This window comes from Triticum dicoccoides, chromosome 3A, assembly GCF_002162155.2.
Source record: "Triticum dicoccoides isolate Atlit2015 ecotype Zavitan chromosome 3A, WEW_v2.0, whole genome shotgun sequence".
Lineage (NCBI taxonomy): Eukaryota > Viridiplantae > Streptophyta > Magnoliopsida > Poales > Poaceae > Triticum > Triticum dicoccoides.
This window is the reverse complement of record NC_041384.1, coordinates 670,903,951-670,920,487: the sequence shown is the minus strand read 5'-3', so window position 1 is coordinate 670,920,487 and position 16,537 is coordinate 670,903,951. Positions and strand designations below refer to the sequence as shown.

The following is a 16,537-nucleotide window of genomic DNA, read 5'->3' as shown; positions in this document are numbered from 1 at the left end:
AAAAGCTATCAATCCAGGTATGGTAAGGCCATAACTCAGGAAATATCGAATATGGTAATAAATTTAAATTACCACCAGGTATGGTAAGGCTATCCACGTATAGTAATAAATCATATAGTAATAAATCATAATTAATCCACGTATAGTAATAAATCAATCCAGGTATGGTAAGGTCATAACTCAGGAAATTTTGAATATGGTAATTATATGGTAATAAATGTAAATTACCCCAAAGGCTATCAATCCAGGTATGGTAAGGCCATAACTCGGAAAATATCGAATATGGTAATAAATTTAAATTACCACCAGGTATGGTAAGGCTATCGATCCAGGTATGGCACGCCCTCACCTGATCACCTATCACAATCTCCAGCCCCACACACGCACCAAAGAACCCACCCGGCACCAAACGCAGCTCCTCTCGATCCCCTCGAGTAAACGCCGCCACCGTCGTGCGATCTTCCTGACACAGACACCGTCGCCGCCTCCTTCCCACCTACGGCGTCCCCCACGTCCATGGTGACGGCGCTCGCGTCCTACACTGACCCTCCGCCTCATATAGGTTGGTCGTTGATGGAGTGGGATGTGCCGCTGCGGTTTGGGGAGACGCAATCACGATCTGGTTGGGATCTCAGTGTGGACTCGTTCTCTACGATGAAGGATGGTGCTGCCTCCCTGGCAAATGGGATCGGAGGAAGGGGCTCTACGTCGTGAATGTCGGCGAGGCAGCGGCCGAAGGCGAGCCCGACGGTGAGCACGGGTGTTCGTCCCATGAAATAGGCGGCCACGGAGGGCGGATCTGAGGCCACCCCAATCGCCGGTGGCCCTTCCTCCCATCGCTCATCGCCTCCATTCTCTCTCTCCTCTAAATCTTTGTCGCCCCTGCCTGATTCTGGCTGACGCCATCCGGCTATCGCATCGACCACCATCAGCACGGCTGCGGACGAGGCGCAACCGCAGACGCCGCCGCCGCCATCCTCATCCACCTCCTCCACCATCCTTCCCAGCCGTAGTCGGGGGCACCCGCCATCTGCGCTCTAACCCACCCGCTCCCTCCTATCCCCTCCCCCTGCCTGCCAGCCCCGTGATCCATCGCACAGATGGCAAGTACTACAGCGACCTCCTCCCCAGCGGATCCGGCCTCCTCCGATGGAGATCCATCCTGGGCACCGCCTTATTCTCATGCGTGCACGTCTATATCAACGTCTCATTTCACCTCACCTGAGCCTTTACCTTCCCACCTATGCTTCAGATCCACATCAATTTGCAAGGTATGTGCTTGATTGTTCTGAACTGGATCGATTGATTATGCAAGGTACTTTGGGTGTCGTCATTGACGGCAATTGTCACGCCATGCTACCATCGGAGGGGTCCCTCATCGATGATTAGGGTCTTCCGAACTGCACGAGCTCCATTGAGAAGGATGTTTTTAATTCTGGTTTTGCCTACATGCTTTCTTTGCCTATATCTACTTAGCTAATGTCTTCTTATAGATAGTAGCTGCTGAAGTGGTGATCAAAGTTGTTCACTATAAGGAAACAACCATGATAACAAAAGTGTATATTCCCTGACCTTTGACCTGAAGTACTTTTTCATTAGAAACTTGCAACAGCCAGGCATTGAAATTAGCAACAGCTTCGTACGTACTGAACTAATTTGCAGCAACACGTACTGAACTAAGTTAGGTTATGCTCATCGTTCCAACATGCTTAGTGATAACCACCTAGCAAGCTGATCAAACATGAAAAAATTGAAGTGCTACGGCTAATCGTACTATTCTGAATGTGAAAATCTATTTAATTGGCTCTTCTCTAATTGTATACTTGCATAAATCTCAGATCTTGCAAATTACAGTATAACCATAAAAGTCATGCTTTGACTCCTATAGGGCCTTTTGCACTTTAATATGACTAATAATTTGCCTTAATATCACAGATTGTATTACTACCTTTCTAAGTGAATGACATTCAAGAAGGTCATTAAATAAAACCAAGAAATCCTTCTGGTATTGAAGTGTAGGAAAGTTGAGACTATAAAACCAAAAGGTTATATTTACATTTATTAGAGAAGGTTCTTTACTTTTTATAGGAAAACACAAAATGTTGCGATGTAGAGTCTAGGTGGTGGGCCTCCTTGATCCACTTGGTGGATGAGGGCGACTCCGGTCCTGGCACCCATAGTGCCAGTGATCCAAAAATCATAGGGCCTGGATATAGCTCTAGCAGACGTATGCGGCTTGCGCATCGAGCTTGGCCGTCTCGAGCATGGAGATAGGCGAGTTGTAGACCAAGAGCTGGTACAGAGATAGGCGAGTTGTAGACAAGAGCTGGTGGGCAGCAAGAAACGTATGCACACCAAAGAACAAATCTGAGTCACATGCCTACTTCTATTGGTTTCTACAAAGAGCGGCTAGCTTAGATCTTAGACCAGTCGGTCACTGTCGAGGTCACTAAGGTGATCTTACAGCACCGCCGTGGGGATTTCTCATGATTTTATGTAGGCAAGCCGCAAGCGGTGGTGGTGATTGGCTGGGTGGTGTCGCTGCCTTGGGAAGAGACGAAGTGATGGTAAAAGTAAGCAGGATCCGATGATTCTTCCGTGGGGATAGCCAAAGTCAAGATGTCGACTACAGACTCGTCGCAGACTTGCAGTGAACCTGGATGCGGCGAGCCTGATTTGTGGATCGATGGCGGGTCTTGACTTTGTTAGGCCGGGATTGGATGGTTGCGGAGGGTGGTGTGCTTGGTTGGGTTCCCATGAAAGAATGTGGCCTCCTCGTGGATCTGGTCATGCCCATCCTAGAGAACATTGCGTCCCTAGCTCCCTCGAGGAGCAAGGACAGTGCAAGCGGCAGCAGGGGGTAGGGTAGATGTGGGGAGGGATGTCGGCGGCTGCTCGAGGTCATCATGATGAAACCCTTGACGTCCCATCTTTATCAATGGAAGTGGAAGAGCACGAAGTCGAGATTGGATAGGAGTTTGAGTTCTTTTTGGCACCGATCGATTCCCCACTTTAAAGATGTATTTTTTTGCGTGCGAGCAAACAGTGGGTTGATTCTAAAAGGGATAGGCACTTTTCAACAGAAGTGCATGACGGACCAAAAATATGACCTCATTTTATTCGTTTGATAGATATCGTATTATTTGTTGTTGTTCGTTCGATGAAATTTCCTAATATTTGATTGTTGTGTTTCTAATTAGAGCACCCCATAATCATCCAATATGAAGGGATGATAAATGAAAGATACTGATTATAAATTTTGAAGAGCCCGTGGCAACGCACGGGCGTTATACTAGTGAGAATTCAGGAATCGGATCAGCACGAAAAATATGTCAACACCAACATCGGCGACAACTACGTAAGTGGCTCCGAGATTGTAGGTAATTCATCAGATACTCAAACACAACATGCTAGTGTTGATGAACAACTAGTTTATACTCCTGATATTTATGATCCAAGAAATTGAGATAGTCTTGGTGATAAAGCAAGAGATATCTTAGTTGAGAAAGGGCCTATGAGAAAGGGGAAATGGAATACGATGTAGATGATGCATGAAGACTTTTTTCATGTCCTCATTATTCATAGGAAATTAAGCAATGGAGAGGAACATTATACAAAATGGTTAATTTATTCAAAAGATGAAATGCATCGGCCGAAAGAAGCTTTTCAAAGTTGAAATTATTAAAGAATTATTTGAGGCCAATAATGACTCAAGAGAGGTTAAATGGTTCGGCTACACCACTATGCGTCGAGAGGAAATTATTGGATGACATTGACATCGTCATCATAAGTGACTTTGCATCGAGGAATGCTAGAAGAATTTTTGAAGGTAATATGTATAAACCATTGTATGTGCATGCTGATTTTAGATGCATTTAAGTGTTACTGATAATATTCCATGTATACATGTATTCGTGTTGTTATTATGATGTCTACATTAAAGGCCCTGAATTTAAGTTTTGCTCCGGGCCTCCGAAATCATAGGACCGGCCCTGTGCATAGCTGCCACCTTCACAAAGCTTGATGATCTGTTGAGCATCGGACTGTACATAGACATTTCATGCAAACCTCTTTGCGCGCACATGGTGGCATCTTGCTTCTCGCCTCGTACCAAGACCATCAGATCCGGTGGCATAATCACGTACGTACACCTGGCCGCTGGAGAGATAGAATGCGTCGACAGCCTGCATGAATTTCGGAGCTCCATCCCCGAGTCAACTGTTTCTTGTCGTATACTCCGCCCACGGACTGGCGAAAAGCATGGGACGATCTCAGAGATTCGCGCCTCGTTCAGCGGCCTCTTCCACGTAGTACGTGGACGAGCAGGAGAGAGCGTGCGTGGCCGCGTGGCTATCACACAGCGCCAGATGCCGCGGCCAGATGCTCAGAACCTTCGCCTCCTACATCTAGGGTTTAACAACCGTTATTCGTACAATGCTCTTTGCCCGGCTCACGCACACACACCGAATCCATGTGAATCGAGGGTGCATTAAGACTAACGACGCCCATGTGAATCAGCGTTTGGAGTACACATCGAGATCCAATCTGGAAACGGGGAGACCCTGAAATAGATGCTTGCGTGCAAAGTGAGACTGGGGACATCCTGGTCCGAGCCTAAGATAAACACCACAAGAATTACATCTCAGAGAATCAACTTGTGAATGGATGGTTATCAGAACGGGTGTATATATCCTTGTATTAATCCAACAGAGAACGACGAACACCACGTTTGACACCCTGTGTGTCAAGTAGAGGCGAAACATTTCTTCCAAAGGAGAGAGGTGTTTCCGCCAATACCAAGGTACATGTGGTCTCATCATTAATCTCAACAACATCCAATGGCTCAGTCTCTTTGTGGTGTTCACAAGGGTAAGATTTATTGTGCATGTCTGTGTATATATGAGCATTTGTGCCTTGGTATTGACGGAAAATACCAAAAAAATCCGATACTGGCAGGCGGAAGCACGTATATGCATATGGGAAGGAAGCGAAAATCCTACATCCGGCAGTTACAGAACTATCTATGTAAACTTCGAAAGTGCTCTTTTGACCCCGAGCTCACATGCTCCCTGATGAACAGTAAAATCCAACAAAAATAGTACTAAAAATCTGATTTTTTTTGTGATTAACATTGATGAAAGTTTTAACATCTTGCAATTTTCGTGATGAAATAACATTCGTGGAGGTATGGACAAACAAAACAAAATCGATGCTCCAAAATGCTTCGAATAATAGTCTTATCGGAGTAGTGATTTTTTTTGCCCAAACCTACACGAATGTCATTTCATCACAAAAATTTGCAGGCAGTTAAAACTTTCATCAATGTTTATCGCAAAAAAAATCAGAATTTTGAATTTTTTTAATACTTTTTTGGATTTTACTGTCCATCAGGGAGCATGTGAGCTTGGGTTCAAATACTCCGCATCCCGTAAACTTCCTAATCAACTCTCTCCCTCTGAATTGCACGGGAATGCCCCTTCCCGCTCCATCTCCAGTAAAAAACCTCCACATTACAAATTACGTTAAACCTGTAATTAGTGTTACAAATGACATTAAATCTGTAATTAGTACTCCGTTCGTAATGATCTAAACGTTTTTATATTTCTTTTATAGAGGGACGTAGGTCTAGCACTACTCGGAAGGAAGTGACGAATGCATTCGCGTGCAGTACACGACTGCCCGGCTATACTGACTCAAATTAAGGAATGGATGCGCACGGAGGCACTCGGATTAACGGCCTTGCTTCGCGTGCCTGGTCGGCGTTTGAGGAGATCAAGACACGACTAGCTAGTAGGAGTAGTACTATAGTACTCCTTGTAAGACGCACTAGGATTGACCTTGCTTCGCGTTCATCCTAGAGATCTATGGTAGTACCGTAGTAGTACTCTTATATTCAGCCAAGCCCATCGACAACAAGTGACGTAGTAGTCTTACCCGGGCCTTTGCAACAAGTACGTCCACCGACGAGTACTGCTCCGGTGCGATCGGCATGGGCAGCCTGAGGAGCACGCAGCACGACTGCGGCGGCGGCGTCAGCCACTCGCTCTCGTTCCTCCTTGGGGCTCTCCTCCCCACCGTGCTGCTCTTCTTCCTCGCCTCCGACCGGGTCGACGAGCAGCTGTCCAGCATATCGACCTTCCGGTTCCGGAACGGATCGTCAGCTCATCAGCTGACTAGCCATGCTGCCGACCTCCCGACCAATGGCTCGGATGGTGGCGACAAAAAGGTACGTACAGTTCACTTGTAGTGTGTGAAATGACCGTGAAGGGCTAGGAGCTTAACCGATTTGCATGCTTGCCCACAAGCGCAGGAGGAGTCATTCCCGGGGCTGGCGGAGCTGCTGCCGAGGGTCGCCATGGACGACGGGACGGTGATCATCACGTCGGTGAACGAGGCGTTCGCGCGGCCCGGCTCCCTGCTCGACCTCTTCCGCGGGAGCTTCCACGACGGCGAGGGGATCGGGCACCTCCTCAACCACACCCTCATCGTCGCCGTTGACCCCGGCGCCTTGGCCCTCTGCAAGGCCGTGCACCCCCACTGCTACCTCCTGGAGGTCATGGCCGCCGGCGTCAGCTCCGCCAACGGCTTCATGACCAGAAGCTACCTCGAGCTCGTCTGGTCCAAGCTCACCTTGCAGCACCGCGTCCTGCAGCTCGGCTACAACTATCTCTACACCGTAAGCTACCAAGCCACACATACATGCCTCTGAATCTCTCGTCTCACATTTCAACGGATGAACCGAAATTTGTTATGATAATGCAGGACCTGGATGTGCTGTGGCTGCGCAACCCGTTCCGGCACATCAGCCTCTACGCCGACATGGCCGTCTCGACGGACCGGTTCAACGGCGACGCCGAGGACCTGACGAACGCGCCCAACACCGGCTTCTACTACGTCAGGTCGACCAACCGCACGGTGGAGATGGTGAGGCGGTGGCGGGCGGCGAGGTCGCGGTTCCGGCCGCTGGCCCACGACCAGGAGGTCTTCGAGGCGATCAAGGGCGAGTTCGTCGCCGGCGAGCTGCGGATAAAGCTGGTGTTCCTCGACACGGCGCTCTTCGACGGCTTCTGCGAGTACCACGGCGAGATGGACCGGGTGTGCACGATGCACGCCAACTGCTGCCTCCGGCTCGCGACCAAGATGCACGACCTCCGGAACGTGGTCGCCGACTGGAAGAGGTACTCGAGCCTGCCGCCGCCGGAGAAGATGAGCAGCAAGCTCAGGTGGACGTACCCCGCCAAGTGTGCGGCGACGATGAAAATACCGGCATAATGGCTTTTTACTGGTTCCTGTAGTGACCTTAATTACGAACTTTTATGCAGTGATTTGGTTTCGACAGTTTTAGAAGATATTTCTACAGAAGAATAGATGCTTCTTCGATAAAGGGTGTTTTCTATTGACTCATAATGTAGCAATGAGGGAGTACATTCATAACGAGCACACCTGGCCTCTGCATAGTTAGAAGTGCCCATATATAGTCATGCCGGCAAATAGCAAAGTTAAATAAGACCGAAGCTTATGCCTAGCCGCATAAAAAAAAGATGAAAAATAAGTCCCGAATGATCGAAACAGTGATAGATGATATACCACAGTGACCATCTGTACCACCCACTTTTTGATAACACACAAACTACGAGAAAGGTTCTTCAAAGACGGCACCTCCATGAAGGAAATAACACACAAATGCCGCTGTCGCCGGATCCAACCATCGAAGGTCAAATCGTGGGTTTTCACCCTGAAAATCACCGTCGAGTAAACTGCAAAACAATGCCTTCATCAAGATAACGACTTAAAAGAAGCCGCCATTGTCAAGTATAACCAACCAACAAGGGCCAGACTTAGAGTTTTCACCCTAGAGCTCAAGACCGGATATTTGAGAAGCACCACCCAACCGAAGTCATTATATGATGTCTCCTTCACTTGCCACAAACCTAGCAGCTGCATACGTGCACAGTCCCAGACCATGCCCGGGCGAGCAGATAGTCAAGCCACGACAAAAGTCGGACCATGCCCGGAAGAATAGATGTTTTTTTTGAAAGCGGAAGAATAGATGTTTGGTATGTGAATTTCTAATAGATGACACTATATTTTCTTTGATGATGCCAATTTAATTTAATCATCGTAAATTTGAGCCCACAGCCCACCCTTCATTTTTCTTTTCGATTCCCACTGCACGTACGGTTGGGTCACGTATGTGTACCTTTTATCTTCGGGAAATGTTTTTGTGCGGCAGGCCGGCCGAACGCTCGACCGGTCTCTCGGCCACGTACACGCCACACGGCCATGAGGGCCCACACACACGTCCCTTTTTTATCCTCTCCTCCACCACACGCATTTTGGGTGTGTTTGGTTTGTGTCCACGACACCATTTGCGACTATGCCTGAAGTGTGCCTCGTACTTGTTTGGTTCATGCCTGAAAGATGAAATCCGTGCCTGGCAAAGTCTTACCAACATATAGATGATTATCCTGGCCCAAGTGAAGAGAAGAATTGTTTAGTCCAGGCAGTTTGATCAGCCTGAGCCAGGCGTCCTTTTCCTTCCGCCGGTGTCAGTTTTCGCTGCCACCGTTGTTTGCATGCGAACCAGGTTGTCGTCGCCACTGATTCTACAGGTGGGTGAGGAGGAAGGGATGGGCAGAAGCGGCAAGGGGCGAGCGTCGGCGGCGATGGGACGAGTCGCGCGTGCCCGATGCAGAGGAGGGGGAGGGTGGCCGCCAAGTCTCCCTTGTTTTCTTCTCAGATTCATGTGCTGCGCGAGAAAGACGACGAGGAACAAGCCCCATCTAATGACTATGGGAGTCAATCAGACGGCTAGCGTGTGACCGGCCCAAATCTGAGCCGGCGCGCCGGCGCCTAGCACTCACCCTTGTCATGGGGAACGTTTCCCGTTGCCCTGCCTTCAAAGCAGTTCTATGTTGTCTTTGAGCAAGGGCCGAGTGCGTATGCGTAGTGAAAACCATGCACCACCTGCAAGCTTTCCTCGTCGGCAAACCTGTTGCGTGCACAAGTTGCAGATAGTGAGCTTAATTTCTTCACTGTACATGGCTGAAAGCTGGCAAAGACGGGAGGGAAACCAGGGGATCTTGTTCTTTTGTGTGAAAGTGGATATCTATGGCCTTTTTTTAAGGCAAGGATATGTATGAATATAATAAGGTACCATGATAATGATACTTGGTAAGTAAAGATGAACTTAATCCTTCATGCGTGCGTCCGTCTCCATCTACCTAGTTTTCGTCCTTGGCCGGTGCAGTGCAAATTGATCTCTGTTATCGCCAACTCAACTCCCAAGGCCGAAGGCCGGGTACATGCAGGCAATACCCAGTAAAAAGAACAAAAGTAAATACAAAATTAACCCTCGAGAAGAAAGAAATCAAAAATAAACTAGAGTACATAAATCGCAAAATTTGCACACCATTTAAACAAAAAAAATGCACTTTTTGATAATATGCAGGAATAAAGATATAATAGTGGATTTTTGGTAAAAAAATTCCAGAAATGAATGAACTAGTGGCATTGATATTACCCTTAAAACAGAAAATAAAAAAAATGAAATAAAATGTAAATATTGAAGTATTCTAGGAAAGAATGAATTAGTGACATTGGTAATACACTTTATAAGAAGAAAATAAATGAAAAATAATCAAACAAAAAATGAAAAGAACTTGCACACAATTTATGTAAAAAAATATGTTTTTATAATATGCAAGAATAAGCATATAATAGTGGAATTTTCAGAACAAAGGTAGTCTCCTAAGAAGGAATGAATTAGTGGCATTGGTTTTACCATTAAAGAAGAAACAAACAATATAGTTTCCTAAGAAAAAATGAATTAGTAGCTTTGGTATTACCCTTTAAGAAAAACAAACTTAACAAAAACTAAAAAAAATCAAAACAATCTAGTTTCCTAAGAAAAAAATGAATAAATGGATTTGTTATTACTCTTTAAAAAGAAAATTAAATAAAGACAAAAAATTAAAATAATGAAGTTTTCTAAGTAAGAATGAATTAGTGGCATTGGTATTACCCTTTAAAAAGAATGAAAATGAAATAAAATCTAAAACAAACAATGACAAATTTTGCACATAATTTACAAAATAATTGTTTTTTGAATAATATGCAATAATAAGCATGCAATAGTGGGGTTTTCCAAAAAAGGTAGTTTCCTAAGAAGGACTGAATTAGTGACATTGGTATTACTATTAAAAATGAAATAAAGTAAAATAAAATCAAAATAATGATGTTTTTCTAAGAAAGAATGAAGTAGTGTCTTTTCTATTACCCTTTAAGAAGAAAAATGAAATAAAAATCAAAAAAATAATTTTTCCCTATGCTTTAATGAATTTCTCTTTGGTATTACCCTATAAGAAGAAACAAAATGAAATAAAAACTAAAACAGAATCAAAATAATGATGTTTTCTAAGGAAGAATGAATTAGTAATATTGGTATTACCCTTTAAGAAGAAAGGAAAATGTCCCCTAAAAATGAAACAAAATAATGACAATATTTACACACAATATACACAAAAGATGTGCTTTTTAAAAATATGCAAGAATAAACACGTGATAGTGGAATATCTCAAAAATAAATAGTTTCCTACGATTGAATGAAATAGTGGTAGTGATATTACACTTAAAGAAGAAAGAAACTAAAATAGACATAAAATAAAAAGAAAAATAAAGTTTAATACAGAATAATGGATCAGTGGCGTATTAACCTTTTAGAATGAAGAAAATTAAAAAAAATGGGACACAATTTTGCACTGAAATTGCACGTTTTTAATATGTAAGAAAGAAACATATAATAGTGCAATTTTTGTACTCTAATATAATATATATATACATATTTTTATAGTTTTTGCATGCAAATTTTATACTCACTTAACATCCCAAACATGCACATAAAAAACCAACCAAAAATAGAAGAAAAAAACCTACACAACAACAACAACAACAACAACAACAACAACAACAACAACAACAAGAACAATGCCTTTAGTCCCAAACAAGTTAGGATAGGCTAGAGGTGAAACCCATATTTGTTTGTGTAGGTAAAAAAACCCTACAGAAACAGCCCAATAAGAAAACACATAACGGGTTTCAGTCCAATAAGGAATCGACTAACTCAAAACATTGGTCAGTCAAATCCTTTCGACCCAAAACCTGAGACTACACACAACAGGAAAAAAAAAAACAAAGAACACGTATCTTGGAGCAGCAATCAAAGGTAAAAAAAAATTGACTAACCAAATTTAAAAATCAGGCACCTTCCATATAAGCTAATAGAGTGCTTATGAAAATACATTGAGGTGTGGGTGGGGTCCAAATTGGATATTTTACCTTTCTGCATTTTCCAAGCACTGTATAGCTGCAACGAATTCTTTATACCAGAATACCATTTCGAGGTCTCCAAGCAACAATGAACTGGTGGATATCGTGGGCATTAGAAAATTCAGGTTCCCCGCCAAATGGGATTAAAATTTGGCTACAGATAGCCTTGAACATGATTGAAGTGCCAGTCTTTGTTATCGCGAACACATGCTGCCAACTCACCTCGGATCATCGTGCCCAGCACGTACGCCATGGTGGCCATCAGAAAGTCAGAATGTCGCCGAGATACCCCATGGCGCCATTTCATTGCCAAGTCGGAAAACAGCCCAAAACACCGTGCTCTTTGGTCCATGCGTGCAGCCGTGCAGCTGCAGGTAGGTTTTCACCTGGAGTGACGAGAGGAGGTGTTATAAGTACGAGGCAAAAATCAACTGAACCACAGCAACATGCTGAATCTTTCAAAAAAAAGTATAAGGCAAAAATGGAAGCCTTGGAGGGTGACGAGCTTCCGGCCGTGTGCGTTCGCGTTCGTGGTGGAAGCGTCGTGTGCAGGGGTAGTTGGCATGCAAGTGGCGCCATTTTTAGCTGTATACATCTGCAGGCCAGTTGGGTTGCAAGTCGACGGCGGCTCTGGGTCATGGCAATGGACATGACGAGCCGTCTGGGAAAGCAGCGCAACGGGGCCGGCGTCAGCCACGCGGTCTCGTTCCTCCTCGGGGCCCTTCTCCCCACGGTGCTGATCTTCTTCCTCGCCGCCGATCGGGTCGGCGTGCAGCTGGCCACCATATCGAGCTTCCAGTTCGGGAATGGATCGACTCACCAGCTGGCTACTAGCAATGCTACTAACCTCCCAGGTGACGGCTCGGGCGGCGAAAAGGTACGTCGCGCAGTTCATTCGCAGTGTGTTGCATGGCATGGTACTGTATGCACAGTGGTTGAGAAACTAACCGATTTCCGCCATGCAGGAGGAAGCATTCCCGGGGCTCGCGGAGCTGCTGCCAAAGGTTGCCATGGACGACGGGACGGTGATCATCACGGCGGTGAACGAGGCGTGGGCGCGCCCAGGCTCCCTCCTCGACCTCTTCCTCGGCAGCTTCCGCGACGGCGACGGGATCGCGCACCTCCTCAACCACACCCTCATCGTCGCCGCCGACCCCGGCGCCTTGGCACTTTGCCAGGCCGTGCACCCGCACTGCTACCTCCATGAGGTCACCTCCGCCAACGTTAGCTCCGCTAACAGCTTCATGACCAAGAGCTATCTCGAGCTCATCTGGGCCAGGCTCGAGGTCCCACAACGTATCCTCCAACTTGGCTACAACTATCTCTCCACCGTAAGCTACCCCGCATGCCTCTAACAATTTCACAAACCGTTGAGAAACATTGCATTCTCTTTTTTCTCTCATTTCATTTTTTAGTTGTGTTACATTTTATTATTTCAAAGAGTGAAAGATCACACACTATGTCTAGGTTATGCATCTTCAGTTAATATTATTGATGGCAGGATGTGGATGTCATGTGGTTGCGCAACCCGTTCCGGCACATCAGCCTTTACGCCGACGTGGCCATGTCGACCGACCGCTTCTACGGCAATGCCGAGGACCTACAAAATGTGGGAAACGGCGGCTTCTACTACATTAGGTCGACAAACCGGACGGTGGAGATGCTAAGTCGTTGGCTGGCAGCGAGGTCGCGGTTCCCCTCCGCCCATGACCAAGGAGTGCTGAATGAGATCAAGGCCGAGCTCGCAGCCGGTGACCTACAGATCAAGTTCGTGTTCCTTGATACGGTGATCTTTGGCGGTTTCTGCCAGTTCCACGAAGAGATGGACAAGGTATGTACGATGCACGCCAATTGCTGCATCGGGCTCGAGAACAAGGTGGACGACCTCACCAACATGATTGCCGGTTGGAAGAACTACACGAGTAAGACGCCATCGGACAAGTTCAAGTGGACGTTCCCCACCAAGTGCAAGGCGTCGATGGGAAAACGCTAATTAGTGAAATGGAGTATTATAAGAACACAATCTAGCATTCCAGATGCAAAAAGAACGAAAGAGAATTACCTCCTCCTCCCCCTCCCCGCGCATCTTGACGTCCCTATGAAGACCCTTCAGTTGGGTCCATTTTCCATTGTTATTAAGTCCTTTCCATTTTACTACATGATAACGCCTCAGTTTTACTGATGTTTCACTAAGGTTTGTTCGAGGTTTTCATTAGTTTTGTGAAACACTTTAAGAGAAGGTTTCCCGTAAAACCGAGTGAAACTCAAACTAGCTAGTACAACACTACATTGAAACTGGACCCACCAAAGTACGTACCAAAACCATATGAACCCATGAAACCACAATGAAAGTTGTTGGAAACCTTATGGTACCTGCATAGATAAAATATAGTTTTGGAATGTTTTATTCAAGTTTTAAAAACAAAATTTTGAAATCCGCTTAAACGTGAACCAAAACTATGTGAAAACATGAAACCACGATGAGGTTACTGAGAACCATATGAAATTTTACCGATAAAAAATGGGTCAGAAAGTTTCATCAATATTTCATTCCAGTTTCATAACATGAACATTATAAATTTGAAAATTGTTCAACATCGATATTCTTTGACAGACCGTCAAGATAACGAAAAGGTTTATGGTTTCTAACTTTGAAAATGTGTGTGTCAATATATGGGAGAGAGAGGGGGGGGGGGTGGATTGTGGTTCTTAAAAAGTGGAGAGTTCTAAATTAAAAAAAGAATATGATAAAAGATCCCACGAATGTCAAAGTACTTGGAATCATTGGATAGTCCTTGGACATCAACATACATGTGGGAAATCCTCGTTGATTCCATATGTGTAATTTAACACAGAGTTGTCCAAGCCACAACCGAGGTAAGTGGCCTAGTCCTACCCCGACTAACGAGTGTGTGACTATTCAGAGAATGCTTTGGTGGCTACTAAATAGTGTGACACTCTCAATCGATGGATCTCGCTTTGGTTCTCTGTGATAGCTTTACTTGAAAACCTGAATTGCCATGATAGAATCTTTCCGCAATAGCTCCTCTCTTTTCTTCATCTTGCCGAGGTGGGTATGGGTGGTGATGACCCATGGTTGCTACGATGAAGTGGTTATAACAAGGTTAACATATATTTCTTTATTTTAGTGTCATTAGAGTATGCACGACACAAATGTATGTGTACATGTTAGTCATGTCAAAGTTGTTTGTGCATCTCGACGACAATATGAAGGCCAACTGAAGATCACACTAATTAACTTGAGTTCCTGCATGAGGCTACATGCTTACCATATGCCACAATATATGTGAAGATGTGGTTTGGATTCAAAGGTTAGGATCGAGAGGTGATTGCAGGAATCATGCAAACACGTATGTATAGAAGCCACATAGGAATAGTTCGTGTCATTTCTGTCATTGTATCTGAGTTGTAATCAAGCTGGCTAGTCTACCTGTCTTGTTTTTCTTAGGTTAGGCAACAACATGTCATTTATTATAGTCACCCGAAAATGGAATAAACATGAGACACATTTTCATGTGTGTGAATTGGTCACGAGTGTTCATAGTGGATAAAGAACGGTGGCTTGTGTCTCCTTTCGTGGTCCGAGTTTGAGTGAGTTCGGATAGATAATACTCCCTCTGGTCCTTTTTACTCCGCATATTAGAGTTGTGTCAAGTCAAACTTTGTAAACTTTGACCAAATTTATATTAAAAAATATCAACATCTACAATACCAAATATATATACTATGAAACTACATTTCATAATGAATCCAATAATATTAATTTGACATTGTGAATGTTGATACTTTTTTCTATAAATTTGGTTAAAGTAGAGATGCTTTGACTTCGGACAAAATTTATATGCAGACTAAAAAGGCCCGGAGGGAGTAGCAAGTCCCTCATCAACAAATCTCTCTCTCTCTAGCTGGTACAATACACCGAAGAGTCCATCCAATATGTATGGACAAGATAGTGCCAATCATTCATGATAGAAGCACGGAAGCCACACTTAATACAAGTTAAGATGAACCATGAGATCGTATCCAAAAAGTAATTTCTAACATGGAATAATTATAATAAATAGTATAATGCCATGGGCCAACCTTCAAACATGCCTTCAATGTCGTGCATGTTTGCATCCATGTATATATGTGTACTTCCATATCCATTCTCACCCACTCAAGTAGGAGAATGCATGCCCCCAACAACATGCATCCTTCTGCTCCCATTATTCATTGGTTCGAAGGGTCGGAATTAGAGAACAAAAAAGGAAGAGGATGAGGTCTAGTTTAGGGATATGAAGCATCATGAAAGCAATGAAAATTGCTACATAGGCGGATAGGCCTACTGGTGTTCCATATTCTAGATATTCACGGGATGACGCCATGCTGGATCAACCAATGTATCCTCTAGGTATTTATTGAGTGAAACAAACCTGACACATACTCCTCGAGAATAAATTATATATGTTGGTCGCGAGACTGAGGTGGTCCTATGGTGTATCTCTGGCTGCATGCTGATTTTCGTACCCAAATGTGTGAGGGTTGTTTCTTTCCCTCAAACCTATTTAGGTTTACCATTGTTGGGGTCGATTCCTCCAAGAGAGGTTTTCCAACATTTCATTTTTCAAGTGGATGAATGTCTTACCAGCTCTTTAATGGGTCACATTACACGAGGCGGCAGGGTAAGACATACCAGATAAGTTCTGACAATAAGTTTTGACTTTCCGCCTAGTGCACTTTATGTCTTGCATTAAAATGGATGATCCAAGGAATTGATATATTGATATCTGTTCTAGTAAATAAAAAAGCTAGCGGGAATGATTGACAACTGGCTTGGGATTTTATCTGCAGATTTTTTTCAAGAAAGAGACTGGGGATCAGAATCTTGAGGTTTAAAAATAACCATATCCTGATAGAGTTCATGCATTGGATGCACAGTACACCTAACTTACCTTGGGCAAGATGGGCAAGAGTAGCACACTTTAAAAGAAAAATCATCGGCAACATGATGTCCGGTGAAACTCATACCCGCTCTCAAATTAGTGGGCTCATTCAAGGATAGAAGGTAGTTACATTTATCCAATTGAGGAACAATAAAACAACATCTCTTGATAATTTTATAGAAAGTAAAGGGTATTTAAATTCAGTTTCCAGCACTCATCTCACATGCTCTGAGACCAAACACTGAGCTTTGCTATGGCTACTT

At 44.4% G+C, this 16,537-nt stretch overlaps 3 protein-coding genes across 3 annotated transcripts in view; 2 read left to right on the top strand and 1 right to left on the bottom strand.

Annotated features, from left to right (window-relative positions):
- LOC119272828 (phenyllactate dehydrogenase-like) overlaps positions 1 to 5,991 on the bottom strand; it is a 23,228-nt gene extending 17,237 nt beyond the window's left edge. Inside the window, exon 1 of the mRNA XM_037554204.1 lies at positions 5,935 to 5,991. Coding sequence (XP_037410101.1) covers positions 5,935 to 5,991 — 57 coding nt within the window. The remainder of the gene's footprint in view (positions 1 to 5,934) is intronic.
- Positions 5,933 to 7,406, top strand: LOC119272690 (uncharacterized protein At4g15970-like). The gene is made up of 3 exons (XM_037554119.1): positions 5,933 to 6,226; positions 6,311 to 6,676; positions 6,763 to 7,406. The coding sequence occupies exons 1-3, from the start codon at positions 5,990 to 5,992 to the stop codon at positions 7,270 to 7,272; spliced, it is 1,113 nt and encodes a 370-aa protein (XP_037410016.1). The 5' UTR covers positions 5,933 to 5,989; the 3' UTR covers positions 7,273 to 7,406.
- Positions 7,407 to 11,965: 4,559 nt separating this feature from the next.
- Positions 11,966 to 13,389, top strand: LOC119272827 (uncharacterized protein At4g15970-like). Its single transcript, XM_037554203.1, has 3 exons — positions 11,966 to 12,205; positions 12,294 to 12,659; positions 12,830 to 13,389. The coding sequence occupies exons 1-3, from the start codon at positions 11,966 to 11,968 to the stop codon at positions 13,319 to 13,321; spliced, it is 1,098 nt and encodes a 365-aa protein (XP_037410100.1). The 3' UTR covers positions 13,322 to 13,389.
- Positions 13,390 to 16,537: the final 3,148 nt, after the last annotated feature.